The sequence below is a fragment of the Haemaphysalis longicornis genome, unplaced genomic scaffold, assembly GCF_048455015.1.
Source record: "Haemaphysalis longicornis isolate Haplotype H1 unplaced genomic scaffold, Haemaphysalis longicornis Haplotype H1 scaffold_4, whole genome shotgun sequence".
In the NCBI taxonomy this organism is placed as follows: Eukaryota; Metazoa; Arthropoda; class Arachnida; order Ixodida; family Ixodidae; genus Haemaphysalis; species Haemaphysalis longicornis.
In genome coordinates, this window is record NW_027526361.1 from 43,180,416 (window position 1) to 43,208,333 (window position 27,918).

Genomic DNA, 27,918 nt, shown 5'->3' on the forward strand with positions numbered 1-27,918 from the left:
ACAGCGCCTGAGCCGTTCCGAGCGGGGTCTCCAAAATGCGATTCTAAATTACAGTTTTCGTTCTCCCCTCATTTTTCTCCCTCGCTCTGGCGGACGAAAACCAGCCCCCGTGGAAGCTCGCATCGCGCCCGAAGTCCTGACGGCGCATGTGGGCCAGCCGGCGTCGCTGCGGTGCGTGGCTGCGGGCAGGCCGGCCCCCCAGGTGCGATGGTACAAGGACGCGCTGGAAGTGCTCGAGGACGGCTCCCGCGTGCGTCTGCTGGACGACCGGCGGCTCCTGGAGCTCTCCAGCGTGGGACCCCAGGACGGTGGCATGTACCAGTGCCTGGCCTCGAACGCCGTATCCCAGGCGCAGGCCTCTGCTCAAGTTATACTCGGAGGTGCGTAACCGGAAAGAGGGTAGCGAATGGAAAGGAGAAGAGAAGCGTGCCACAATTGAACCCTTTCAGCTCTGATTTTTTTTTATTTCAAGCAAAACCATGTCTCATGAATGTTTATTTAAGTTTTAGTGCTCCATAAGTCCAAAAACTAAAAACAGAGCTGTAAGTATAGGTATTAACTATTTTATTAATGAAGCAATAAATTGTGAGGCAATTATTTAGGTCATCTGGCAATTAATGGTAATTAATGTTTTTGTTAAGCAGAAACTTTTTTTGCATGTTTTCCTAAACATTATGACCCCAAGAGCTTAAGGACAAGATATGAGCTTCGATTTACAAGCTTGGAAATACAACTAGGACTTCAGTTTTCTTGTTCCTCAAGGTCGTATTTTTGTCTTCACTGGAGCTGCTTCTTTTCTGTAGCGCCCAGCTCCTCTAAAACGCAACAGCTGTGATGTCTGCTGCAATTGGCATCATTGAAGAACCCGTACGCAGAAAACTAGCAGTTTTGGTTTTGTCCTCTATGCGCTAGAGGAACTTTTATATGATGGCGACAATTGACACCCCCAGGGCCCAAAGGGTTAAGTTTTCGTAGTAGGTCGGCTTCACTAAACCGCTTCAGATGATCTAATCAGCACGACCAAATGGGCAAGTTTGACGAATGCTAGCGGCGTATGACTTGAGTGAAAATTAGAATATCCGCAGGGACAATAGCACAAGGTGTGGGTAAGTTTGGGCATTGGCGCCGCCGTTCCGGCGCCGATTCTATTTTTCGCTCAAATCGTATATTGCTCCTCTTAAATCGTGGAGCTCGTTCATTTGGCCGCGTTGATCAGTCATCCTGGGTGGTGTAGGGAAGCCGACCTACTGCGAAGTTTTAGAGTGTAGGGAAGGCGTGAGGCATTTATTTTTATATTGCCAAGGAGGCCTCCCACAACGGAACTCATATAGTTGAATAAATTTTTATTCCACTTCCTCCTCCTGCCCCAAAGTCTCACTGTTTTCTCACCAGATCTGTTACAGGGTCGCCTTATTATTGTGCAGGGTACGCTTGCCTCTTGCCACTTCCCAATCAGTCAATTATTTTTGAAAGTTTCAAAATTTTGTTAAAATGCACATTTGGTCACGCTGATTGGTCGTTCTAAAGTGTTGTAGATTTTTAAGAGTGTAATATTCAAGAACGAAAAAGTAAGATGAGAAGCTTAGTGCTCTGCCTGTAACTGCGAATAAAAAATTTGCTATATAAATAAATAATTTTTCGGGTGCATGGTACGTATTTGTGGATTTCGGGTGACTTTCGGAGTCTTTGGAACTCATATCAGATGATTTCACATCTGGACACAAAGAAGTAAAGTAATTTTAGCGATTAGCGACATTATTCAGGATAAAGGAATATTTTTTATCACTCGCTCAAGATATCACTTCAATCCACGGCACCTGTAGTTGTGCTTGCGTGAAATCTTGTATTCAGTGTGTGTTTTATTTCTTGTCATGTATGTTCCCGGCCGAACGGCCTTCCGTCCAAAATTTATTTCAACGTTTAACTTGTGCTGCAATTACAGAGCTTATGACGGAGGCTCAGTATTAATTCTAAACAATTTTACAGCCTCTAGAGAAATGCGCAAGCAAAAAAAGCAAGCTTGCATAAGCAAGTGCTTGGAGGTTCATAACTGAGTATTGAGCGACGCAGCGCAGCCTTCCCAAACGTTCCGAATTTCTGATAGTTGCGAGGTTCTGTTTAACCCACTTGGATGAAATGTTTCCGGTATGCGCATTGTTCATCCACACGAAAGAAACTAATTGAGTGTTGCGCACAGTGAACCGTCACAACCCGTTTCGAAACTAACATGTTGGTATAATCAAACCCACTAAATAACTGAACGCTTGGTGGAAGACCAGATAACGCGGCGGGAAGTTGCTCAGTTTGTTGAATGGGACAGCATAGAGTTTAAATGCTTCTCCGCATTATCCTGCTTTTACGAGGTGTGAAAACGTGATCGGGTCCTCAAAAATACGACTTAAGAACTTCTTATAAAGCAGCCTAATAAGAGTATGCCTTACGCAACACACTCTTAAAAAACAGGTTGTGGCGTTCACTAATGAAACACTAACGAGTTACTTGTCCCAGTGTACACTAGATAAATAGTAACTGGAAGTAGTAAATGCAGCACTAGTCAGGGTTACTAACTGAAGCAGGCAGTAAGCACCCCTGCCTTCATTAGTAATGTCCCAGCAATAACACCCTTCTGAGCTACATGCGTTTACTAACTGGCCATGCATAACCTAGTCCTAAGCACGACCTTAATCTAGTGGATACTACTTCCTACACCCAGATAATTTCTTAATCATGCAGTTGCTGGTGGCAGAGCCTACGTACTATACCGCGGGGTAGTAAGGTTTGTAAGGAGTTAGTAAATACGGCCGTTACTACCCTTTTACGACCTTTTTTTTTTAATTAAGAGTGCATTTATGCCGCCATAAATGCCCCGCTCTCTCTCTTGACTGAAAGTTAGCACTGTCTCTATGCAGATACTGCGCCCGTCTTGCTCGAATCGCTTAGGGATTCCAAACTAAAGCCCGGCGACTCCCTGCACATGAAATGCGAAGCCACTGGGTCCCCGGCCCCCAAGATCACGTGGACAGTCGACGACATTCCTGCGCGCCACGTCAAATCCAGCAGAGTGGAAATAAGTGAAGTAAGCGTGTGTGTGTGTGTTTTTTTTTAAGTTTATCTTTACGTACAGTCATGGTCAAATGAAATGCGAACACGGAAATATGAACCGGAACTGTGATCTGTGCTAATCTGCGCAATTCGTAGAGTGTATTAGATGCGGAGCATTTCATGCTCGGGGCGGTGTCCCTCCCTCCCTCCCTCCCTCGTTGTCGTTGTCCGCCGTCCGCACTCTACTGCGCATGCGCGTCTCTTCAGCCCCGTCAGCGTTTGGGCTGACGTCAGCGCAGTCCATTATAAAAAGAAATAGGCGGCGCCCGGTTTCGATCCCACGACTCTCTGGCCGCAACGGGAGGTACGTGGCGCTCTTCCAACTACGCTACAAACCGAGACGGGAGCATGTGCTACGAACGCGCCATATGTCCTTCACTCATTCAAACTACGTCAAGGAGCTACTGATACAACGAAGGCACGCGAAGCAGAACGTCAACGGAAACGACGAACTTAAAACTAATGGGAACTTCAGTCGACCCCATGGCTGCTTCGCATACTATTCAGGGTTCCCCTACGGGAAGATGGTGTAACTTTTACTCACATGCTATCGCGAGCTGCTGCTCAAAGGTGGCTATTTTAGTGTCTGCAGTGCTCTCCTCGCTTTTTTATTAGAAAACATTTACGATAACACAAGAGAAAAAAAATCTTTTGGTCCAGCAGTTAAAAGCTAACTGAGGCCCATAGACCATGGCCGTCTCCTTCACCTCAGCGAAAAGTGCAAGCGCTATATTGGACTTCCTGCCCGAAATCGGGGCCGCTGAGATGATTTAGGTTTATCATCCTCACCCTGTCAGACCATCCGAACTTCAAGTTACTCACCCAAAGTTACACGCTAACATCTTTTTATTGATTGTTTTTTTTTCTCCTTGTCTTTCTCTCTCACGCCCGACTTCATTTGGGGCCATTATTTTTCTAAAGTTTGAACTTGGGCTAGTTGGCTCCGGATTGGCGAAAAGCAACGCTTAAACGAAGACCCAAGAAATAAAAACACGAGCGCTGCTCGTGTTTGTGTACTTCTTTCTTGGTCCTTCGTTTAAGCGCTGTTTTTCGTACCATTATTCCTCCCTCCTTATCCCGCAGAGTAGCACATAGGTGACATGCCGGCAGACCTCTCTCTTTTCCTCTAATAAAGAGCTTCCTCTGTCTATCTCTCTAGAGAACGTAATACTAATGCGTATATGCTGGACAAGATATATCTGCCTCGAACTTCTTTTCTTGTCATTCAATTTTAAAAACCATACATATTATCATATAGTACTTAACAGATTCAAACGTGCAAAGACATTCGCGAAACAGAAGAGCAAACAAACATACGGAGAGAAAGGCAGGTGATAAAAGTGCTTTTATCGTTACACCCAAATTCGCCAAGGTTTCATACTGTTCTTCCGCATTTTTATGGTATCGCAGGCGTCCCGCGGCGAAAACCACCTGGTCAGCTACGTGAACATCTCGCACATCCGCACCGACGAGGCCGGCGTGTGGCAGTGTGTGGCGGTGAACTCTGCGGGCGCGGCCGAGTCCAGCGGCCGCGTCTCCCTGCGGGGTCCGCCCGCGGTGAGGCCCTTCGGCGCCAACCGCACCGCTGTGGCCACCGAGCCCCTGACCCTCCACTGCCGCCTTCTCAGCCACCCGCTTCGATCCGTGCACTGGGAAAAAGGCAAGGGCCGCCTACTAGAAAAACCACTGCTTTTAATGGGCAAGAGGCACTTAATTCGTACTTCTTGTTCATAGCTGAATCATGCTTGATGGCTGGGGTGGTGAAAGACACACCGCTGGCTAATAACGGGACTGTTATAACCTAAGGACGCCTTTGGTAACAAGCGGCAATATATCGATCATAACTATTCGTTAATAACCAAAATAAACCATTTTTACCGTGAGAAGAATGCTTTACCATGGTAAACGATTGGTAAAGCTCTTATTGGTACACTCAGGCCTGATCGTGGCTATCACGGTGGAGGCGACAGCGTGACCATATGACAGGGAGCCACATCGGCATTATTTAATTATATTTCAAGTTTTTAACACAAGCAGGGTTTTTTTCGACGCCAACACTACAAGTGTCATTTCGCAAAAACCTCACGACGGCGTTGTTAGCTGGGGAGAACAGAATGGCGAGGAGCTTAGACTCACTTAGACTCAGTGGCGGGGGATGGCGGGTAAAATGAATTCAGCTTCTATCGGTCACTCTACTGGCCCAGGGCGGGATCGCAAGATTTACAGACACCGGTAGAGGCAGACAGGTGATATAGTGAAAGATGCTGATTTTGTAGTAATCACATTGTGGCTGCTGAGTTGCATCCCCGATGGTTTCTGTTTTCTTTTTTGTCATCTACACCATGTATCTATCTTCCAGTCTCTGTGGGAAAAATCGGGTGTTGGGATCTGCACCTGTTTAACCTCCCAGCGTTTCGGTTCGTTTTTTTCTCCTCCTCCTGCACCTCCTCGGGTACCCTTTTGTTCTGGTTACGCAATCTGAAGACTTAATTAAGCAGACAGGGACAGCATATAAGCGGCGGGTTCGCTAATTTGGTGGGCGTTATCGGAGCGCTCGCCCTCAAGATAATGAAATTACGAAACCGATAAAATAACCACTGACTATAGGGCCCCGCACTATTGCGGATTCCCTGCGTCCTTGACAGAGAGTGGCACATTGTGTCGTCCTTGACAGAGAGTGGCACATTGTGTCTGTGCGGCGGAAAGCCATCATTCTATTAACCAATCTCGTTTAAATATTCGGCATGGGATGATTTCGCTCACTATATACGTTTTATATCATCGACATCCAGTTTCCAGCACGGGACATAGACATTTCTGTTAGTTTGCCACAAACCACTGCTCACGAAGTCATTACGTTGACAAAGACGAATGAGGCGTACCAAATTGAAATGGACAGTTCATGCGCTTCTGTCCAAGACACCCATTTAAAAAGAAAAATACTAGTATGCTGTGAAGCTTCACATCCCGCAACATCGCACGTAATTGCCCACGCCGTTTCTGCCTGTTCAATTTAACGTTCACGCGGAAACGTTTATCCGCCCAAAGCCCCCTTTCTTTCCCCTCGCTTTGAAGGCGAATATCAAACTCGTATTACTCTGGATAATTAAATTTACGGTGTCCGTTCGGCACCAACAGGACGTTAAAGCGAGCCGGGCAACTTACTTAAGGCCCGCCGCCGCGAACGCCCGAAACTCAAACTTTCTCTCGATACTCTTCACTTCGGAACAAAATACCAGAAAAAAAAAAGAAGAAAAAAGAAAGAAATTTGAAGAGAAGGTTCAGCGCTCCGGTGGCTCGCAGAGTTTGAACAACGTGCTCGCGCTTCCAAATTACGAGAGAAGCCAAAATTTAGCAAGGCGCGTCGCAATACCCTCGCGTTCCGCGACGCTAATAAACTTGATTTGCCGCTCGCGTCCCTTAAGGGAAAAAAGGAAGAAGAAGAAGGAAGCCCGAGGCGAGAAAAGGGAAACGCAGGTGAAAGAAAAAGTAACGGCGGAGGAAAAGTAAGATGGTATCGGGGAGACGCATTACAGCGTTTACGTTTACTTGAACGTGCGGCGCTATAACGGGCGCTGCCGCGACGAAATGAAGTAGCAGTGTCGCCAAATGAAGAGGCGCGCCGGGTGGGTTTCCGCCTTCCGCTTTGCCTTGTTTGCATTCCGTCCTCCGGCACACTTATTCATTCTTGTTCCTTTCTCCTAGAGCTGAGAACTCCGGTGGAGTGTAGTAGAAGGGAAGGTTGGGGGGGGGGGGGGGGGGGGCGCGGGGGGGTGCACCGGGGGTCGGGAGCTCGAAGAAGCAGTCAAGGCGTAAAAAGAGAGAGCTAGATGTCCTTTCTTTTTGCTCTCCGCATCATTCTTTCCTTCCCCGTATACGGCCTTGGGGGGTGGGTGGGGCTTCAAGATTAAGGCGCCCAATATAAACTGCGAATTCTCGCTGCCTTAATTGGAGCCTCCCTTTGGAAATCAATACGGCGGGAAAAGAAAACGCCCGGGCAAGCAGTCTGAGCAAGCAGAAAAACCAGATCGCTCGCACTGGCGCGAGAGGCGAAGAGGAAGAGGAAAAATAAAGCACGGCCCGGCGGCGGCAGCGCTGTCTCGTTTCAGAAGCACCTATACGTGACTCGCATCCGATGAGGAGGAAGCGCGAGGCAAATCCGAGCGCAGGGAGTTTTCCTTCGCTTCGAGAGGTTAGCCACGCAGGTCGGGAGGCGGGGGCAGGGGAGTGTGCTGATGCCATCGGAGAAGTGCCCGGGACCATCTTTGTTAAAGCGCAGCCGGGTCACATCGGGACGGCTTCGGGGACCGTGGGCTTTGGCCCGAGCCTCGACCTTCGATGGGAGACGCGCGACACCGCGTGCATTGTCGGCGGGGGCGTTCTCGAGCTCGGCCCTGAGCAGCACACCGCGCGTGTTCACTCGATAAATCGATAAATTGCGTGTGCCGTGAAGAGGCGACCGCACCACCGTCTCTGGCGCCTTAGCTGGGTGCGTTATCAGGAACCCGCGTAAATAAATGGCGAAAACGAAAAGAAAACTGGAAGGCGAGAGTTAAACAAAGTTTCGCAACTCAAGCAGTTCGGCGGGAAAGTCTTGAGAAAAAGCCTTAATTCAATGAATATTCCGTTGTCTCGTAAGGAATACTTCGCTCCCCAAGGTATTTTAGCTATCCCTGTGGATAACTTATTTATTTTATTTTAATTCACAAAAAAAATTATTCCTGACCTTTATTAAGAGCATTTTTTTTTGTTGACATAGATATTTTTTGAGTGTCTTAAAAGTGGAAAGGGGGAAGTCATCGTTTTAAAAAACTTCGCTTAAAACTTGGCAAATTTGCAATCAATGCAGTTTGTCGCAAATCGCTGTTGCCAAAGAAAATGCATTAGCTGGTACAAGCAGCAAAACAATTAAAATACCATACACATCAAAAGAATCCAAAATTAATACACAAAAAATGTCCCCAATGCATACAGGCGTAGACCAAAAAAATGTACATTTGTGGTAAGAAGTACAACATACTCGTCAACAGCTGCTTGATAACAAGGTTAGTGTGAATGAAGGATTCTTGTGCGAGAACCCAACGTCTGTCTAGTAAGAGGCATGGCGAAAGCACGACGTCCCTCCTAAGTGTAGCCTGGGTGTACGATAGGGTCCCGTGTCGAGAGTCGAGAGAGAGCGTCACAGCGTTCTCGTGTCGTGCAGACGGCCGGAAGCTACCCTTCCACCACCGTCAGAGGGTGTTCGCCAACGGCACCCTCCTGGTGCAAGCCACCACGGTACAGGACGCCGGCCAGTACACCTGCGTGGCCACCAACGACGAGGGCCAGCTAGCCAGCGCCAGCCTGCACGTCGCCGTCAAAGGTACGCGCGCTAAATGCACGCAGGCTCCAGAACTCTGCTTCGGCGCGTTATATCAGTGCCCTCCACACCCCAGGCCTAGGCGGCACAGGAAGATAAATGTTTATTTCAGTTGGTTGATTAGATATTCTTTGTTGGTAGTTGTAGAAGACCGAAACAGCGACCAACGAAAACGTGCAATGAGCCTACTATCAGCATAATATCATGAGGTTTCTTTCTATCTGTCCAAGAGGGAAGTACATGAGGCGTTTTAGTTTGACCTTTAGTTGAACCCCACGAAGTCCTTAAAATCTCGTGGCACAATAACACGTGAAGAAGTTTCTCCAACCTGTCAAATTCATCCAGACATTTAAGTTTGCAATTGGAACAAGTGGCACAAAATAACTAATCTAAATGTTAGTGAATTTTCCCTGACCGATTCCCGTGGCAGCGAACTGAATTATTGCGTACATTGTACCACTAACCGTTTCTAACCCTCCTGACAAAACGCCCTTGTGCTGCCGCCAAATTTGTGGAAAATTTTTGTAGAAGAAATTGAAACGCAGTGCAGATGTGTGTGTGTGTGTGTGTGTGTGTGTGTGTGTGTGTGTGGGTGGGGGGGGGGGGGGGGTTGTTACCTTGTGTTTGGGGGCCCCCATCACTTGTGGGCCATAATAAGCGAATTCCTTGGATGGGCCACCGCTTTCTTAATCTGTCAAGTTTAGCCAAGGATAAACTCGAGCAGCGCAGGACCGGAGCGGCTGGAGGTCAATGGGAGATGCCTTCGTCGTGCAGTGTACCAAGTAGGCTATTGATGATGATGATGATGGGGGTGATGGTAATGCAAATTTATATTTGTTGATTTGCATAAAGTAAAAAAAAAGTTGTTTTATATACCAAAGGGAAATTTTGGGTAACTGAACGTGGCACAGCAGAGGGCTCCCGATTAATTTAAGTTATCTAAGCAACCTTAACACGCGCATCAAAAGTCACGCACACAGGTGTTTCTATTCATTGCTTCCACCTGGAAATTTACATTGGAGCCTGGTAACAAACCGGCTACGTCGTTCATGACTTCATAAAGATTGAAGTGTGAAGCGGTCTCGGTACGGCACCTAATACCACGTTGGCACTCCTGAGCATGCGCAGAAAAGGTTTCACCTTCCTCCTCACCCACCGCAGTGGTTCAGTGGCTAAGGCATTGTGCTGCTGAGCACGAGGACGCGGCTTCGATTCCCGCCTGCGGCGGCCGCTGTTCTGATGGAGGCGAAAAGCAAAAACGCCCGTGTGTATACGAGATTTCGGCGCACGTTAAAGATCCCCAGGTGGTCAAAATTAATCCGGAGCCCTCCACTACGGCGCGCCTCATCGCCTGCGTTGCGTCGGTGCGTTAAACACTACAATCAATCAAATCTATCCCTCCTCTCCGCTCCCTCCGCCACTGCGACGCGGTGCTGAGTGGGGTCAGTCGCCTACCATCTGTTGTTCCGGGATTGGTTCTCCGCTCTGCCAGAACTCCCTTATAACGTCCTAGCTACAAAAAAAACGCAATTTCACTTTTCTTTAATTTTAACAGCGGAGCTGTTTAAGTTTCAGCTTGGTCCGGTGGCGTTAGCAAAAAAAAAAAAAAAAAACAAGAAAAATAACTGCGCGCCTGTAAATGGTGCACCATCGCAGATAGAGTATTATAACAGTGAAGACGGCATTCGCGCCTGCTCGAGTGCGAGCACAAGTGGCATATGCGTATGCGCAACCCTTACTATACAATTTTAAACGTGATAGTCCTACTTAAGCTACTAAAACGCAAAAACAATTGACGCAGCTTGTACTAGTTATGTGAGGCTGGAGATACAGCGGAGCTTGGGCTGGCTTCTTCCCCCTAAGATCTGCTGTCAGCGTGGAGGAGCGACATGAACGGCCTTGTAAAATCTGCCTAAACTTGGCCTCGCCCCTCAACACTTAAGCTGGCCTAGCCTAGCAAGAACATAGCTAAACCTAGTGCTAGCTGCGCCAATATTTTCTTTTTAGTTTGCTTCAAAAAATTTTAATGACTTGTTAAGCTCGGTATACATGGGTAGAACGGGTTGTCCCTTTTTCTCTCTCTTCTCTTCTACACCCAACATAGGGCTAAAACATTACGTCATCTCCAATTCTATATTTTCTCCGTCTCGCGGGGGAAAATTATCCACCGACAAATACAAATCAAATTTCCTTCACCGCGATTTTTTCCCGTGTTGCTCGCAGAAGAGCGCAGGCAGGGATATAAGTGCGCACCCGAGATTTTTAGTGACTGCAATTCCCAAATCGAGCCCTTTTGAGAGTGAATTTCCTTCAACTGGGAAGTTTGTGCGAAAGTTGTTAGCTTTTTCCTTGTAACCGGATGGCAGCGTTAAAATAGGCGGCGCACGTATTTTTTTTTTTTTTTTTCCTTGGCAAACTTCCCCCTGCTAAGTGTCGTGCTGAAACAGCGTGATTTCCACATTGTTAGCAGCATAAGCATCCCAGTTGTGATTTCGCTTAGGCACTCTGAATGCGAGCGATGTTCCGCCCCGTTAGTTGGCCACATTGTTCATTTCCGGCCACCACGAGGAGAAAAATGAGTGTTGAAAGGGGCTGGGGAGCTTCCGATGGCTGGAGAACAACAGCTGCCAATACGCTCCGGCACTTGTTACAAACGCAGGCAGTCGGTGTTCCCGCATAGCGGAGGCAAAAAGCAGCGCTCAGCGGGTCGTCGCTATTGTTCGTTTCCTCGGCAGGAAACACAATGGAGGCGTGCTGAGGAGTTCGCCACGCTCTGTCCAATTTTCGGCGCAGCCTCCGTCGAGCTCATGCAGGGGGGGGGGGGGGGGTGCAGAAATTAGATTCAAAAGATCAGGCGATCATCCGGGAAGTGCGGCCGAAGGCCCATTCTAATTCTCCGCCGGTGTGTAAACACCCTCGCGCGAAATGAGTTCCTCTGGGCTCGAGTGTGAGCGCTGCCTCTCTGTTTGCGCTGGATGCTGATGCTTTTGGGAGACAGCTCTTTGCCGGGGGAGGGTAATCGATGGTGAGGAGGAGAAAGCGCGCACTTTGCTCTCGATGTCCGCTGGCCGAAAAAAAGGGCACGCTTGTCTGCGTCTCAACGCTGGATGTCACCTTCGCGTGAAACGGTGTCACGCGCTGTTCAATGCCGCCTTGACGGCTCTTCCTGAAAGGCTGACGAAACCCTAGCACCGTATCGGCTGCGAAACAGTATGGAAAGAGAACGGACGCAAGGGAAGAGCTCCCGCCGGTAGGGCGCACCGATGCCCATCCCCCGAACCGATACTCCTGGGGCCGGAGGACGTAAAGGTCATCTACTCTCCGTACTCTTTTTATTGATGTCTCTTCGCCCGTCGCGCTGATCTTAGGACTAAGTCTGCATCTTTTTTCGGTCGCCCCGTGCTTCTTAATAAAAGAAATGCCAAAATCACAGTGCCACAAAACAATCTCGCACACTCCCATCATGAAAGAAGAAATTTCTTTCTCACCAGAACAGTAAAGATATAGAGCAAAAAAGCTCTATACTAGTATTCAGGAAATAACATTACAAGCAAGATGAAGAAAATTTACTCTCCTGCTCCGTTTTTATTTGACTTTATATGCTTCACTTGTTGTGCCATAAAGCAATATAATGTGTTCGACATCGGTATTAACACAGTACAACTGGTTCCCGCTTTGTCATGAAGGCAGTCAAATGAATGTCCCGATGATTTGGTTTTTATGTGCATCTATCGGAAGCAAGCTTGCTTTAAGTATCCCGCTTTCCGGTGGTGTCTCCTCAAGGGTCCTCAGAAGAGTTGAAGCTTGAGCCGGTTGGCACATAACTTTGAGAGTAGAGGGCAGCGCAATGGACGGGACGAAGCGGATACGAGACGAACACAAGCGCTTGTGTTTGTCTCGTCTATGCTTCGTCCCGTTCATTGCGCTGCCCTCTACTCTCAAAACCTCAAGGCACGTACCCGCGAATGTATGTCTTAGAATCCATTGGTGCGAGCTCTGACAATTTCATTGCCACGACCAGGAACTGCTCATGGCTAACCGTTCCTTACCCCAACCCCTTAATATCGGATTGCTTTTAAAGAAGCAAAGTTGCCGGTTCTTCCGATCGACAGTGTGTTGCTACACTCGAAACAGTTGAACTCCTCCATTTGTAATTTCCTCAGCACGAGTTTTCTAACTCATTATTTTAGCCGGTTTATCAATACGTTCTTTGTTGTGATGATAAACAATCGTTTACGCCGGCTTTCCCAGCATGATGATATTACGGGGAGGAGCGACATAACGTGCACAGATATTTAAATGCTACTGGTAAGAGCCGCAAAGTGTTCAACTAAAAGTTTTCTGGTGATTCGTTGTGTTCTGGCCTTCGTACGGCTATCCAGTGCGAGGTGAAACCACTTCTTTTAAAAATAAAAACTGCCACATGATAGCTAAAAGAACCAACAACAAAGACTCTGCACATGCACGATAATAATAAACGTGGTATAATAATCTGCTCCATGTCAATGCATGTAATGGTTTGTTTTACCCCTTTGTTTGTGTGCCACAGCGTATGTTTATCAATGTGCAAACAGGGTTGAACTATGAGCGGTTTCCCCGATCACGAGTATAGTATTATCTTCAGATTGATTGATTGTAGGGTTTAACGCGCCGACGCAATGCAGACGATGAGGCGCGCCGTAGTGGAGGGCTCGGGATTAAATTTGACCACCTGGGGATCTTTAACGTGCGCCGAAATCTCGTACACACGGGCGTTTTTGCTTTTTGCCTCCATCAGAAAAGCGGCCACCGCGGCCTGGAATCAAACCCGCGACCTCGTTCTCAGTATCGCAATGCCTTAGCCACTGAGCCACCGCGGCGGGTAGTATTCTCTTCAGCATTCCGCGACCAGTAATAGAGTGTGATTAAAAGCAGGGTACATTCGTGGGAGCAAATAATAAGAGTGGTAATAATAAGAGTGATAAGGGTGAAATTTTTCGTGTAACTTGTTGAGGATCTCAAAGATATTAACCATCTTTTAACTGCCGTCTATAAAATACGAGCCTTTAGTAGACATAACTGCACGCTCATAGTGGTGACCTGATGTAGCTGTAGCAGCTGCGTTTTCTCACGAGCCTTTTTTTCCCTGCCCGTTGCCAGTGCCTCCGCTGATCGAGCGCTTCGCCTTCGACGAGCACCTGCACGAGGGCATGCGGACGCGGGTGTACTGCAACATCGCCCGCGGCGACCCCCCCGTGAGCATCGCGTGGCTGCGCGACGGCCGGCCGCTCAAGTCCGGCCCGGACATCGAGGTGCGCGTGCTCGACGCCTTCTCGGTCGCCCTGGCCATCGAGAGCCTGAGCCCGAGGCACGACGGACGCTACACCTGCCTCGCCTCCAACGCCGCCGCCACCGTCAACTACACGGCGCCGCTCAGGGTGCACGGTGAGCTCCTCCGCACTCCCGCCTGTATATACGTGGCATAAGAGCTGCAGCTTAACGAGAGAGCCCGCATAAACATTCTTCGGACACTTAAGTCTGCTGACGTGATTTGAAATCGAAAACAAGTGATTGCACAAGACTTCCCCGCTGCTGCATCCTGTTTAGCTTTATTTCTTCGCTTTCGTTTCTGCGTATTTTGGCGCGAATTACAGGGAAACCGGCCGCAATACATTGCGTAGCTTCCACACAGTGAGGCTGTCCTTCGTGAGCACCTGTTCCACTCGTGCGCCGTCACGTTCTCTTGTCACGGGGCACGCATCAGGCTAATTCATGTTTCTTCTTTTTTTTTTCTTTTTTTTTTTTTGGCACGGTACCGAGCAAGAGCTGTGGTTAGCGCCTCTGGCGACCCGGATTCAAATCCCATACGAATCCGAATGCGTTTTTTTTTTTTTACTATTCATTTCCCATTTACAGCGGCGGCCATTTTGGTACCATTCGTGCTGTCGCAAACGACAACAATGTTCAGTCACTTTTCGCGTCTGATGAGACATCTAAGGATATCGCCTTAAAATCAGACCCGTATTCTCTGCAGACAGAGAATACCGTAGACGTATAAAGCTGTATGAAGACACGTATGTATGATGAAGCCGAACAGAGTTTCTACGATTATAATAAGTTGGAATGAACAAATCAAACGCTCACTACTCTAACATCGTAGAGAACGTCAGCGGTAAAACAGGGGGAAAAACACATAGAAGAACGTGCAGTTTAAAATTTGGTACTAGGCACCAGAAAAACTCGGGGGATACTCTGGTTGGTTTTACGGAAAGAAATAACCTCTGGATTATGCGCTCATATCGGCATTGGAAAACAGTATTTTGTCATTATTATTTGCGTGCAAAAAGCACATGGTGATCAGGCCTACCGGTATATGTACACACGCAGCTCACAAAGGGTGTAATGAATCATAAGTAATTCAAGTATAAAGTGGTTAAGTTAAATACGATGGCCTACCTGACTGAGTGACTCCTGCTCAGCTATTCAAAGTCCTCATCCGACATCATTACTCACAAGCATTTTTTCTTCTCTTTTTCATGTCCCATTACGACTTTCGAGACGAGATTTCAGTTTAGCACTGAGCGCATTGCGCAGTGGCGCGGCCTGCTGAACCATCAGTGTCTCCATCGAGTGGGCCGCCGTGCATTCCGTTTCATCAGGCCGCCGCCGCCGCCGCCGCCCACTACCCTCGCAGTGCGTGGTGCGATGCTTAACCCTCGGCCCGGCCGGAGGAGAGAGCGGCGTAATTTCCGGCTGGCGCGGCACGTCCGCGGCTTACGACGACACGCAGGAGCCGGCGCTTCCTCCAAGAACCGGGGCAATTACAATCAGGACCGCGCCGAGCCGAGGGCGTCGAGTGCCTGTATTAAGCGCACCGCCGCACCTCGCCTACGTCGTCGCTTAGGCCCAGAATACCCGACTGCGGCCGCCGGCACCTCGCCGACTCATCGGCGACCCTCCGCCGCCGCGTGCACGCTCGGCGGCCGTTAATTGCGAATAGATTAACCCGCAAAAGAGAGAGGGCCAGCCCTGCCCAGCGATCGCCGCCTTCGCCGGCACACGCCCCGGCGCCGGGCGGCTTCATTAAAACATAATCGCTATCACGTCGTCATTGCGTCCGCGCAAGCGTCAGTCAATTAGGGCGACATTGGCGTCAGTCCATTAGTTGACATTCTGCTTAACGAGCTTGACTAGCAAGCAGGTGGACACAGGCGGTTTGCATCCGAGACAAGCGAGAAGAAGCGAAGGCATCCGCGCGGCCATCCGCCTCTCTTGCTCTTCCTGCTCCTTTTCCTCCTCCATCTCCCGCCTTGTTTTTCGGTTCAGCGAGGATGACGCCCCGTAACGACCGATGCTGGCGTGTCCTGCGTGCTTCCTGCGTGCGCTCGGTCGCTTTTTCCCAAGTACTGGCTCTTCACGCTCCGGAATCTCAGCGGGGCTACCCTCCTTTCAGCTTTCAGAAGCGCCTGACAAAACGCTAGTTTGCGACACCAAACTTTCCCGTCTCTTTTTTGTTTTGATGCTTTTCTGCGTGTCCCCGTTGCTGACACACTACCTTGGACTGTTTGAGGCCTGCTAAAAGCATTAGCAAGGAGAGCCACGTTCTGTTTTTGTCTGCACGGCTCGTGAAACGTGTCAAAAAGAGCACCTGTACCCTTTTTTTTTTTTTTTTGTTAGAAGCTGTTTTGTTAAAGGGACACTGAAGTGAATTTGTCAAGCTCCCGTTTTTGCTTGCACTGCGTAGACTGGCTCAAATTAGCACACTTTTCATCATTTATCCGGTTGACAAATCGGTAATTATTTTACAAAGCGCGAAAGAAGAAAAACTACCATGCGCGGTTTGCGGCGGCCGCACCAACTAAGGCTGTGACGTTGAGAGGAGGGGCGCCGTGATTGGACGATGCCCAAGGTTAGCAATCACACAAGTTTCGGTTTCGGTTTCGGTTCTGTAAAACATAACCAATGGCTTTGTTGGATGGGCATTCTCAATATCTCAGTAATCATCGTACCGCGCTTCTGCCATGTTGTCGGCTGTAAAATGCACAAGATAAGCCTCCCAGGACGGCTTGTAGTCGTAGCATTCACTAGCCGACACCTACGCAGTGCATGAACGCCCTCCGCGTACCCGAAGACGCCCAAATGTCATGCGCTTTTCGCCCATATTTGGAGCTTGCCTCCCTCATGCCTGTATCGTAAAAAGCGTGTTCGCACCAGGCCAAGGGTCTGTTCATTCTGGCCTGTGCCCACTGCCTGCAAGCAGTAGGTGCTTATGGCAACAGCACGCCAACGAGAACTCGCTAGCGCGCCAGTGCCAGCCTGCGCGCGTTTTGTGAACTAGTTCGTGTAGCCATGAACGTTGCGGCCCCAAAAAAGGTGAACTCAACATAGAAAACCTCGGCGGAAAACAAAAAAGTTAACTTACAAAAAAAAAAAAGCACGTACCCGCGGGGATTCGAACTCGTGACCCGCAAAATACCCGCCGAGAATTCCCAGCGCCTGAGACCGCTAGGCCACGGAGCGGGACGCCGATGGTTAGCTAATATAGGGTATATATTGTACAACCGGTTTACACTTTTATTTAGTTTTGGCATTTCAAGCCGCTTAGGTGACTATTTGTTGTACTACGATCGTGCAGTAAGCGTCGCCCGAGTTTCCACAGTAGCTCACGTCTAGCAACTGCATTTCGTAGACGGAAAAGCGTTCGCAGATGCGTAGTCGTGCTGCTGACCGCTGTGCTTGTTCGCCCAGCGCAAAAACGTGCTTCCCGCGCCCTAGTTTTACGCTGTACGGTAAAAAATATCAGTTGATTTTATTTGCTTAGTACCTATATTGACTTCGCTGACTCTTCTCCCGCCTTCAAGAGGCCTTATATTTTCCTACTGGCGTACCAGTCAGCGAAGCGTCGCATGTGCAGCGCTTGTGTGAAGCGACCTTGACTTGGAGCTAGATACAGTGTACAAACAAACCAAGTAAAGAAAGGCACATTCTTCCATTCACAAACGTGTCCTGGCTTCGTTTCAACTAAGCGAACGAATTGCGACCAAGCAATTTTTTTTAACCTCCTTGATTGCGACGACCCGCCGGCGGCCGGCGGACGAAACGCTGGGCCGACTGACTCTGTCGGCCGGGGAGCCGTGCAGTAGCGCAGCCGTGGCGCAGCCAATTGCCAGCTCATCCCCTCCTGACGTCACACGAAAACGCCACAGAAAATGGGCGAGCGTAAAGAGAGGAGGACAGCGTTTTCGAATTAGTTTTTCTACTAAATAAAATCGCGTAAACGCGCCTAGAGTGGTCGAAACATGGCCTGGGGACTCCGGACTACAATTTGCGCTAGTAATCCCGCAATGTTTACATATCACTTCAGTGTCCCTTTAATTAAGTACACACGAAAACTTCCTGCGAAGTTTCACGCAGACTGGAGCTTAATTCGGAAAGATGTCTAAAAACAGGCTGGCCGCGAAACGCTGCTTATTCTCAGAGGTTGCATTAACCAACAAATAAGCCAGAACTGACATTTATTTTAAGAGCGAAGCTCTTTAGCAAATTGTAATAAAAGAGACCAAGAAATAAAAGAGACCAAGAGACCAAGTTAAAGAGACCAAGAAATCGCCGAGCGCGCGCATGTGAGCTCGGGCCTCGCGGCGTCCGCCCGGAAATTAACAAAACCACTTAGCACGAGCCTAGAGCTCGTGTGTGTGTGCCTCGCGACGACCGTGCAGCGTCCCCTGCGCACGTTTGTCAAGCCAAGCATGCCCACTTAGGGAGATTGGCCAAGATTTCGGTGACCGCCCGACAGTGAAAAATACCAAGAAAATGCCGAGCGCTCCTGTGTGCGTGCCTCGCGGCGACCGCGCAGTGTCCCAGGAGCACGTCTGTCAAGCCAAACATACCCACTAAAGAAGGTTAACCAAGATTAGCAAAAAGAAGTTGCAATGTTCGCCGTAATCATGGCAACAATTGCTCTGAACGAGAAAGACGCGTCATAGCATACGCCTCGCAACTGTGATGTCCAATGATTTCCACTTCCGGAAAAGAGCAGGAAGCTAACACGTATAGCAACAATGGTGGAGTAAAGGTCGTTGCGTCAGCAAAGAAGCTGCAATCGGGGACCTAAATCCGGTCGTGATCGTCGTGAAGGTTGCGTAAAGCTTCGCTACATTTAAATTTAAGTCTTACGCCTTAGTGTGAGCTTCCTTCATTTTTTTTTTTTTACCTGGATCAGGAATCAAAAATAGTTCACCTAATAATTAGTGCATTTCGTGCGCACTGATAAGGGACAAGCTCTCTAGCGCGTGCGTCATTATAGAACATAACTGTGGAGCAGCATTAGCACATCCACTAGAAAAGTAACGCTTGTGAGGCTATCTGTGCGTTTAGAACAAGCGTGTTCACCCGTAACTACGCGCCTTCAAGCAAGAAAAGGTCTGTTGGAGAACAGATGCATTAGCGGAAATTCGGCCACGGCCTGCTGCTTCTAGGTTTAAACTGACGGGAATAGTAGGCGTACTATGTGATAAAATAATAATCAATGGAAAGAAGTGACATAATTTAACATATGAAACATAACTTATAAAAAATAAAATAACGAATTACAGCAGGCGTATACACACATTGGCGTCACTAAGATAGTAAAGCGCGTAAACGAGTTAAATAATACTAGTCCGGTTGGTATTATGCCTGCAAAATAATTTTATTTGTGTTAAATTTATTAAGATTTACTAAACGAAAAACTCGGCCCCGTGAAGACAGCAGCAAAAAGTGTGTGTGTGTGGGGGGGGGGTGGGGGGGGGGGGGAGGGGGGGTCATTTTTAAAACAAAACTCAATCAGCAAAAAAAAAAAGGGGGGGGGGGGGGCTCAGAAATAGGATATCATTAGCCCTTAAATTATTCATAAAAATTTAAAATGACAGTAGACCTGAATAGATTCCTGCGGAACATTTGACACGACAGGTAATTCTGTAAAGTTAGCTTAGAGTGAAGGAGAAATCCATACGCGGTAAAAGACTAGTGCTCTGGATTAGATAACTACTTTTTTATTATATTGAAACCGGAGCACGTAGACGAAAACGAACGAATTTCAGCCTTGGTCGCTCTTAATGTTGTGTAGGAATTTTCATAAATCCATCTTTTTCATAATTCGCTACAGCCATCAACTTCATTCATCTGCAACTGTCTGTAGATCCCTGTACATATATGCCTGCAGATGCCAGCACTCTGTAGGTTGCGTATGGTTGCCAATAATTAAACGGGTGATGAGTTTTTAAACTGTGCCCGTTCGTTCCTGCGGTTTATTTACCTGTTTTTGCCGCCGATGTGCAGTGCGCCATACGAAATACATAACAATTTGCGGCTACGTCCACGCGTAGAAAATATATTCCTGTACAGCATCTCCTTGAGCTGAACGCTCAATTCTCGACGGTCGCTTTCATAAGACAAATACGCGCTCTCCCTTCAGTCAGTTTTAAAAAAATAACAGTCCACTTGCTTTGATAGTGGCACTAAACTTTTAACGTTTACAAGTTGGACACGTTTCCTAATGAATACACACCTGCGTTGCAACCGCGTGCAACTATCACTACACATTTGCTTACGGGCAGCCCAACTGCCCGATACGTCTCCACATGCTTGCCACAACACAAAAATATCCCGGGCCATCTCCACTAACGTGAAACCTGTGGAGGGGTGAAGCACGCAATGTATAAGTGTATTCTTGGCACCCTGGCATTTTTGCCAGTGGAGATGAAACAGTTGGGAGATAGAAATATACAGCTTTGCTGTAAAATTCCCTTGTCTTCGAAGCACGAAGCTCCCTATCGCGAGGCGTAAAAGGGTGTCCTGGTGTTTTTTTTAGCACGTGTTGGGTTCTAACGCGAGGCGTAAACGAGTTTCTCGGTGTTTTAGTACCGTGACGACATGAGACGATTACTACGACGACGACGATGACGACAGGAGACGCCTACAGCCCCTAAGGGGCTTTGCCCCTAAAATGTGCATGCTCTTGTACTTTTAGCGTCATTCTCTCATTGAGTTCCATAAATGTCATGAGCCACTCCGCTCTGTGAAGGGGAATGAACAGCTAAGTTTCTTGGCACACCACGTAGAGGTTACACAAAATTTAGGTAAAAAGCATAAACAAATTTTATTTTTCTTGAGCATCGACGGCGGTCATTCCTAACAAAGCCACATACATGTATACCCGCTCACACATTTATTTTGACTTGATAGTGAAAATGGTATCCGTTGTTAATTAATCTACCCCGAATGCACATCCCAGCATTGAGACGTATAGCTTAAGGTTGAAGTCATGTTTTGAAGGGCGTATGCGAATGTGGTGGTGACAGCATTCTAATAGCACACACCGGGACGTTCGTTTTCCGACGCCTGAAACGTAGAACGCCACGCGCTTTGAAAACACGTGGAGCATTGGGAGTATTTTCTTTTTTTTTCGTGGACAGGAAAACAATTGACGCAGCCTGCACTAATGCTGCAAGACTGTAGAAACAGCACAGCTGGCGGCCCCTCTCCCTTCGTTGGAGACCCGGATGTTGCACCTGACACTAATTTCCGAACTTGCCGCTGAAAGGTCTGATCGCTCAATTGGATGGACGCCTGTTTCATAACGCGAGGGGCCTACGTTCTATTCCGACTGTTTTTTTTTTTTTTTTAATTGGCAGCACATGCTATCGTTCCCCACCGCTGTTTACCCCGTGCCCCTCGGGCCTTTGGGTTGGCCCAGTGGTTCTGCTTGCATTTTCACGGCGTAAAGATCCCGGGTTCGATACCCGGGACCAGATACTCGGCCCAAACAGCTCTGCTGTTAAAATAAAAAAAAAAGCAACCTTGGCTATAAAAGCATCGCCTGAAGTCCTGCCCTATCTATAGGGTAGAAACCAGCTCGTTTGACTGTAGCTTACGTAAACGCTAAGGCCTTGCGCAAACGCGGGCGTGGCGGGTGGTGGTGCTGTTACGACGAGGTGGTTTAGCAAGGGTTAAAACTCTTACAAGCGGCGGTGTGCCGCTCCCTTGCTATACATGCGCAAAACCTGCCGAAGCCTGATATCTGCCTGTAAAGCATGCACAGCCACAAAAATAGCCTTGCTGCAAAAAGTACAGCGTTACAGGAACAGTACTGTGCAAAAGTTGTTGTTGTTGTTGTTGTTGTGCTTTATTAATCAAGGGAAGACCATGCGGCCAAAATAGGGGTAGGGGAAGGAGGGGCAGGTAGGAGTAGCCCAGGTGAAGACATAATGCGTCCATGAAGAGACAAACACAGGGGTTCGCTTCACACATCAGAGGCCAGGCGTGTACTGGTTTCTACGACCGGGGTAGACCCCAGTATACACTAATCGTGAGCGACCCCTCTCTTCGCCGACCAGCCCAAGGGCTGGGAGAAAATTAGGGTCTTCAAATGGAGAGTCATCTTGTGAGGTATCGGGAGGCGTAGCGTTGGTGAGGATAGGCCAGTACAGAGAAAACGCGGAGCAGCGCCAGGTTAGGTGGTCGATGGTGGCGAACACGGTCAACCGGCAGTAGGGACAGTACGGAGGTGGAAGCACGATTGGGTAAATAAATTTTCTAGTGATATGGAGTGTGAGGGCTGCGTTGGCCCTAGTTAGTCGTAATTTTTTTCCGGACACCCGATACACGGACGTCGCTCCGTATACATCCCGCCCTGCTCACGCACTGGTTGTCGTCGACTCCAAATCGGTCAATATTACCTTCCTGAGCCTTCGCACAAGCACCACGACGGCTGAAGAGACAGCCATCGTTCTAGCAGCGGCCACGGCTTTTTCTAACTACGTGGCAATCCACACAGATTCGCAACAGGCTTGCCGAAACTGCTGTACAGGCCACATCTCTCCCTCAGCGCGGAAGATACTATCCTTAATCAAGGATCCCTTCTCCCCCCCTCCCCCCACATCCAGATTGTGTGGACACCAACCAGGCCATTCTTCCCTCGAGGGAAACGAGGCGGCACACGGCTGCCCGCGCTCTTCCATTCCGGGCGTTTTCGTCGACGGAAGAGAACCTTTCGGAACCCTCCATCTATCCCCCGGTCCCCCCCCCCCCCCCCGATACACTGAAATCTTATATCATTATCGCCAACTGCGGCTTCAATACCCTCCTCCTCACCCATCCCTCAGCCCACAGGCAGCTCGCATTTGGCGTCGACTGCAGACCAACACATTCTACAACACCTCGATACTCCGTTACATCTCTCCATCCACTTACCCCTACAACTGCCCCTCTCGCGCCAAACCCCCTCCCTTCCCCATCCCCTGAGCAGTGGGAGCGCGAGCTGGCCAGTTCCCGGTGCGAGGACCAAGGACGCCTCATCGCTCGCGCCCAAGCAGCTGCGCTAGCTCGTGGCTATCTGGACTGAGAAAGCAACCTACTTTTCTGCTCAATAAACGTTTTCCAATCCAATCCAATCCCAATCCTTCTTATGAAGACGCACACACAGCATATTTACATTTATTAATAGAAATCCAGGCTCCCTTTATACATTTTTGCCCTTCCGTTTGCATTTGAGCATTGAACAGCAGCCTCATAAATAGTTTCAGAAACTTGGATTCTAACTTTTCTGTCTAACAAAGTACATATGGCAAGTAGAGTCTTACTGTGACAAAGACATCTGTAATTGTGTAGCGTTCAAGACGAAAGAATTATAGAGGTGATCGAGCAAGATAACGCCATAAAAAGACAGATGAACAAAACCAGCTTCTTGTCGACGGGTTTTCTGTCTTTCGTTTTCTTTTTTTTTTTTTTTTTTTCTTGAAATCTGGCTCTCGCGGGACGCAGTACAGAAACTCCAAACAAGCTCCATCTTTTCCCGGAGCGAGATTCTTATCATTATAAGGCTATGCGTCTTCGTGCCATTTCTCTCAAAGAAGCGCCCCCCCACCCCCTTCCTTTTTTTTTTTCCTTTTCCCTCCACAGTCCGAGACATGATTTGCGCTCGCGGTTCAAAACCTAAAAAGCGAACCCCATCAGATCAAACGCACACTCCAGCGCCCAGAGAGACTTATAAGTGTACACAATAAGACGGAATGTGCAAACGCTGAGTTGTCAGGCTCTTGGGCAACCTCGACGAAGACCAAAGGCCAGGAAATAAGGTCCGCGTGTGTCTGTGTGTCCATAGAAAACACGGCCCGGCCACTGCTGTTCTTTTTTGTTTCCCGCGATAATGCTTGTCAGTTCGCTGAGAAAGGCAGTTACTTGTGTTTGCTCCTCGGCACGCTTACACAGCTCTTATTCTGTTTGTAAACGCTGCTCCACGTTTTCGCTCCGAGGGTAACCGACTTTTCCTTCAAAAAATAAACTTCCAAAGAAACGTCCTCGATCTTTTTTTTTTTTTCTTGCGTCCTGCAATGCCGTTAGTGTGTGTTTGCTTTATGGCCTCGTAAACGTTCCCAAGCACTTTTTTTTTTGCGCGCACAGGCTTCGCTTGCACATCTCAGCCCCCTCCCCTAACCCCTCTTCCCCAAAGGAGGAAGATAGGTAATAACTATAGTGAGCTTCTATACGACCTCTCATTTTTTGGCTTGCGTTACATTCCCTCCTCTCGACACCTTTTTCTCGTCGCTGTTTTCTCTTCAGCCAGCTTGCCTTGAGTGCCTTGTGCCGTCAGTTCCTTCCATTCTTTCTCATCGCGGACATTTCCTCCATGTGCACGCGGGAACTCCTGAAAGGACACATAGCCCCGAGCCAATAGAGCTCGTAATTTTAAGACAAACTGAACCCTTCGCCGTTGTGGGAAAACGGCTGCTCTTTGTGTAGCTCGGATTTACTGGTCACCGTGACTGGAGTCGGAGAAGCGCGGATAGTGATAAAAAAAAAAGCTGTTTTTTTTTTATAAGGTTGTGTGGATTCGCGTTTAATGCTTTTTTCGCCTTTACTCAAGCTGCTCCAATTATTGCCACACACGCCTCAAGTTAAGATGTGTTAGAGCGCACACGAACTTTTCCATCTACTTGAACGGTTCTAGATAAGACGCTTCGTCACAGTGGCGAGAAATGTGCCGCATTTCCGTTGTTGTGCAAGTTCGCACCAGTCATGTAGTATTGCCTTATTGAAAATTTCGTTAAAAATATATTTTTATTTCTCCTGGTGAACTTTTTTATATAGATAAGGTTACAGTGTTTGTCGCTGAAGTTAGAGTGCAATACTTCTGCACAGTGTTGCGACAGTGCAGCGGTACTTGAAAAGGAAAGTTTATTCCTTCAGAACTTGCAACAGCATCCGACAGGAGCCTTCATGGTGATGCTTTCAACACTCATTCTTGAAATAAACGTTATTCTCCAAAGTCTTGCTTAGTGATACTTCTCTTCAGTCGACAGGAAGATCTTTCTTTTCACTGTCATTGCACCGGTCGTAGCGGCTTGCCAACCGTTGCGAATGCTAGTCATGCAGTCAGCTCAGTAGTATGCTGTTTACTTGGTTCTGTGGTTCACCTCTTCACGATAATACATTCCTTGTGGAAAGTTCGAAATATGCGCTCATGACAGTTTCGATGAACCCGATTCGCTGCAGAGGTTTACGTTCACAATAAAGTGGGAATATTCTAGGTGAAAAAGCTGAAGGGTGGAATTTCTTAGTTACTACGCTGCACTACCAAACGACTTTGCTATAGTCTAGCGTTTTGAATTTCGCGCTCATTGAAGTAATTTACTAGCTTACGTAAAGAAGCACCCATACCCACTGATAAAGAAGGTATTGCCGCTGACCACATTTATTTAACGCTTGAATAAAAACATATTTAAATCTGTATCGTCAAATGAGTCATCACAGTTGTTTATGTGGTAATTACTTTTGCGCAAGTGAATCGTAGCCGATATTATCAATCACAAAAGCATTGTGCTATGACTTGACCATTTCGATGCCTTTTTTTTCTACAAAACTTGAGTAATGGCGAAAGATGATTGGGCGACGGTTAAGCATTTATTGGGTGGTTGATAAGTAGATTGGGTGGTTATTAATTTTTTTTTTTTACTTTTGTCTCTCTTTTCCTCTGAGACCTCACATTTAATCCCAATCCGCATGCACTTTCTCCGCAGCAATTTTAATCAGCAGCACGGCCGTTCTTCGCATTTTATAATAATGGGGGCTAGCACAATAACTGCCTCAACGTACATTTGTGGAGCCAGATTTTGCTGAAAATGACGTGCATATTTGCTTGTTTTGCTGCACTATGTAAAGCTAAACTATGCTGCGGCAATCCCGCGCTATGAAATGCTGTGCTATGATGATATGATATGCTATGCTATGCTATGCTATGTTATGCTGTGCTAGGCTATGCAGCGTGGCACAATTGCTTTAGTGCAGCGTGGCACAATTGCTGAGTAGATAACATACTGCCCGTTTTCCTTGAACAACTACTTAAGGGCTATTTGAGCATCGCAGTGACTTGAAAACGCGTCTTACGTTGCAGTGCCGCCGCATTGGATCAAAGAGCCCGTGGACACGTCAGCCGTGGAGGGCCACAGCGCCAGCATGGACTGCGTGGCGGATGGACACCCGACCCCCAGGGTCACGTGGCAACGGGGAATCGGTGAGGCGCCGAAAGCTTCTCGTGCGCCATCTTTGCTGCTTCGCGTGGTAGAGGGAACTTCCACCAGTCTCGGTCGAAATTTCTTAACGACTTTCGCGTTAAAGAGGTAGTATTTTACCTATTTGACGCGATAAGGTGAACGCTGGCGAGCTTCCATTCTGCAGGGACCTTGCCCTTCTCTCCACATTCTATTGAGGCACGCGGTGCCTAGGGCCACGAGAAAGTCGACATCGAGGTTGGCTAGTAGCCTGTTGAAAACTGCCCTCCCCCTATCTCCACTAGCTTCCCCTTCTGTGGAACGGAAAGCGTTCTGTTCCACAAGGTTGGTGGATGTCCCTCTCCCCAAATCGAACCTTTTCAACCCTCCTGAGCTCAGGGGCGCACTCTGTCTGACCAGCTTCAAGTAATGGAGCGGGCTGTAGCTTCTGGAAAGGCATATGAGTCCTGGACTGAGAATTCCACCTCCTGAAGACTACATTCAAATTTTTCCAACAATGACGATGTTTACTCAGTACGCGGGTTCGATTCCCGGCCACGGTGGCTGCTTTTCTAATGGAGGTGAAAAGCGAAAACGCCTGTGTGTACGGCATTTCGGCGCATGTTAAAGACCCCCACGTGCTCAAAATTAATCCGGAGCCCTCCACCACGGCGCGCCTCATCGCCTGCATTGCGTCGGCGCGTCAAACCCTACAATCAATCAATCAATCAAGCCAACGATGTTCCTTCTCTACCTAGCGACTATACAAACGCTGCCATAGCAAACGTATGCCCATCATGGCAAGTCGGTATACCCTTTCACCGTTGCTTAAATAATAAAATATACTGCAAAAAAAAAAAACAATCTTGCGCGCTTTTGGTGCGCAGCACTTAAGCGTCTGTTGCTGTGGTTTAACGGCGTCGCCGGCCTCGTAACCGAGCGGACGAAGGAAACACCGCAGACAGAAGAAAAAACAGAGCAGGAAAGTTCGGCGGAAGTGTGAGGAGGAGGGCAGTATGCCGAGGCGGCGCCACAGAAGCGCAGCACACGCTGCGTGATGCACATGTCCTTCGTTGCTCCTTTCGCTTTCAATAAAGCAGCTCTCTCTCTCCTCCTTGTTGCGTGGCTCATCCGAACCACGTGACATTTGCGCGGGAGGTTGAAACACGATTTTCAACAACATGCTCGGAGACGGTGACGTGCTGCGAGATAACGGTGGACCTGCGCGCGCTGCCGTGCGTTCGCTGATCACGCGATCACTTGCTGAGACGCAGCAGGTATGCGCCGTTACCGAGAGGACGGCAGTTCGCGCTGCGCACAAATTTCGCATTAGGGATTGTAGTAATCGTCAGCTATTTTTTAAAGCATCACTCGTATACCCTGGGGACTCATGACGTACAGGGAGTTTTCAATTCGTGTAGAAAAAGAGAAAAAGAAAATACACCCTAAAAGGCGGTATAATTGGGTCTTCAAAGCTCCCTTCAAAATAGGTTATAAAAAGCCCGTCAGTGCTGAGGTGGCTTTCGCTTAAGTGAGTTTAAAAAGTGTTCGACGCAACTATAAGCTCAGCAGATTACCTATGAAGGAAAAAAGGTTTAGTTTTATAGCAACGACCATAGCGAGGCAAAGAAAAACGGGTCATTTAAGACCCGACGGCAGGTCTGAATTGGGGGTGGTCTTGGCATGCGAATCTTTTTAGAGTCTGTGGGCTCATTATTTATTAAGCGCCCATCCCGTCAGCTGTTTCTTTTCCGGTTCAGCTTTTTGACTCGTCCTCGGGGGAAACAGCGGGAGTGATTTCACGCCTGAATAATTGAGCAGCACTCCACGCAGCGTCCACAGCTGCTAAACATTTTAAAACCTGGAGAAACCGGTCAGTCGTAACAGCATCCACAATTGTTTTCGGTCGACGTCACAAGTTGAGTTAAAATTATCACCGTTCTTCGCCTC

The 27,918-nt window shown here is 48.2% G+C and overlaps 1 protein-coding gene across 1 annotated transcript in view; it reads left to right on the plus strand.

Annotated features, from left to right (window-relative positions):
* Positions 1–27,918, plus strand: part of LOC144179735 (cell adhesion molecule Dscam1-like) — a 251,484-nt gene that overhangs the window by 156,921 nt on the left and 66,645 nt on the right. Inside the window, exons 7-12 of the mRNA XM_077708177.1 lie at positions 105–380; positions 2,910–3,076; positions 4,513–4,762; positions 8,306–8,464; positions 13,601–13,885; positions 25,872–25,991. Coding sequence (XP_077564303.1) covers positions 105–380; positions 2,910–3,076; positions 4,513–4,762; positions 8,306–8,464; positions 13,601–13,885; positions 25,872–25,991 — 1,257 coding nt within the window. The remainder of the gene's footprint in view (positions 1–104; positions 381–2,909; positions 3,077–4,512; positions 4,763–8,305; positions 8,465–13,600; positions 13,886–25,871; positions 25,992–27,918) is intronic.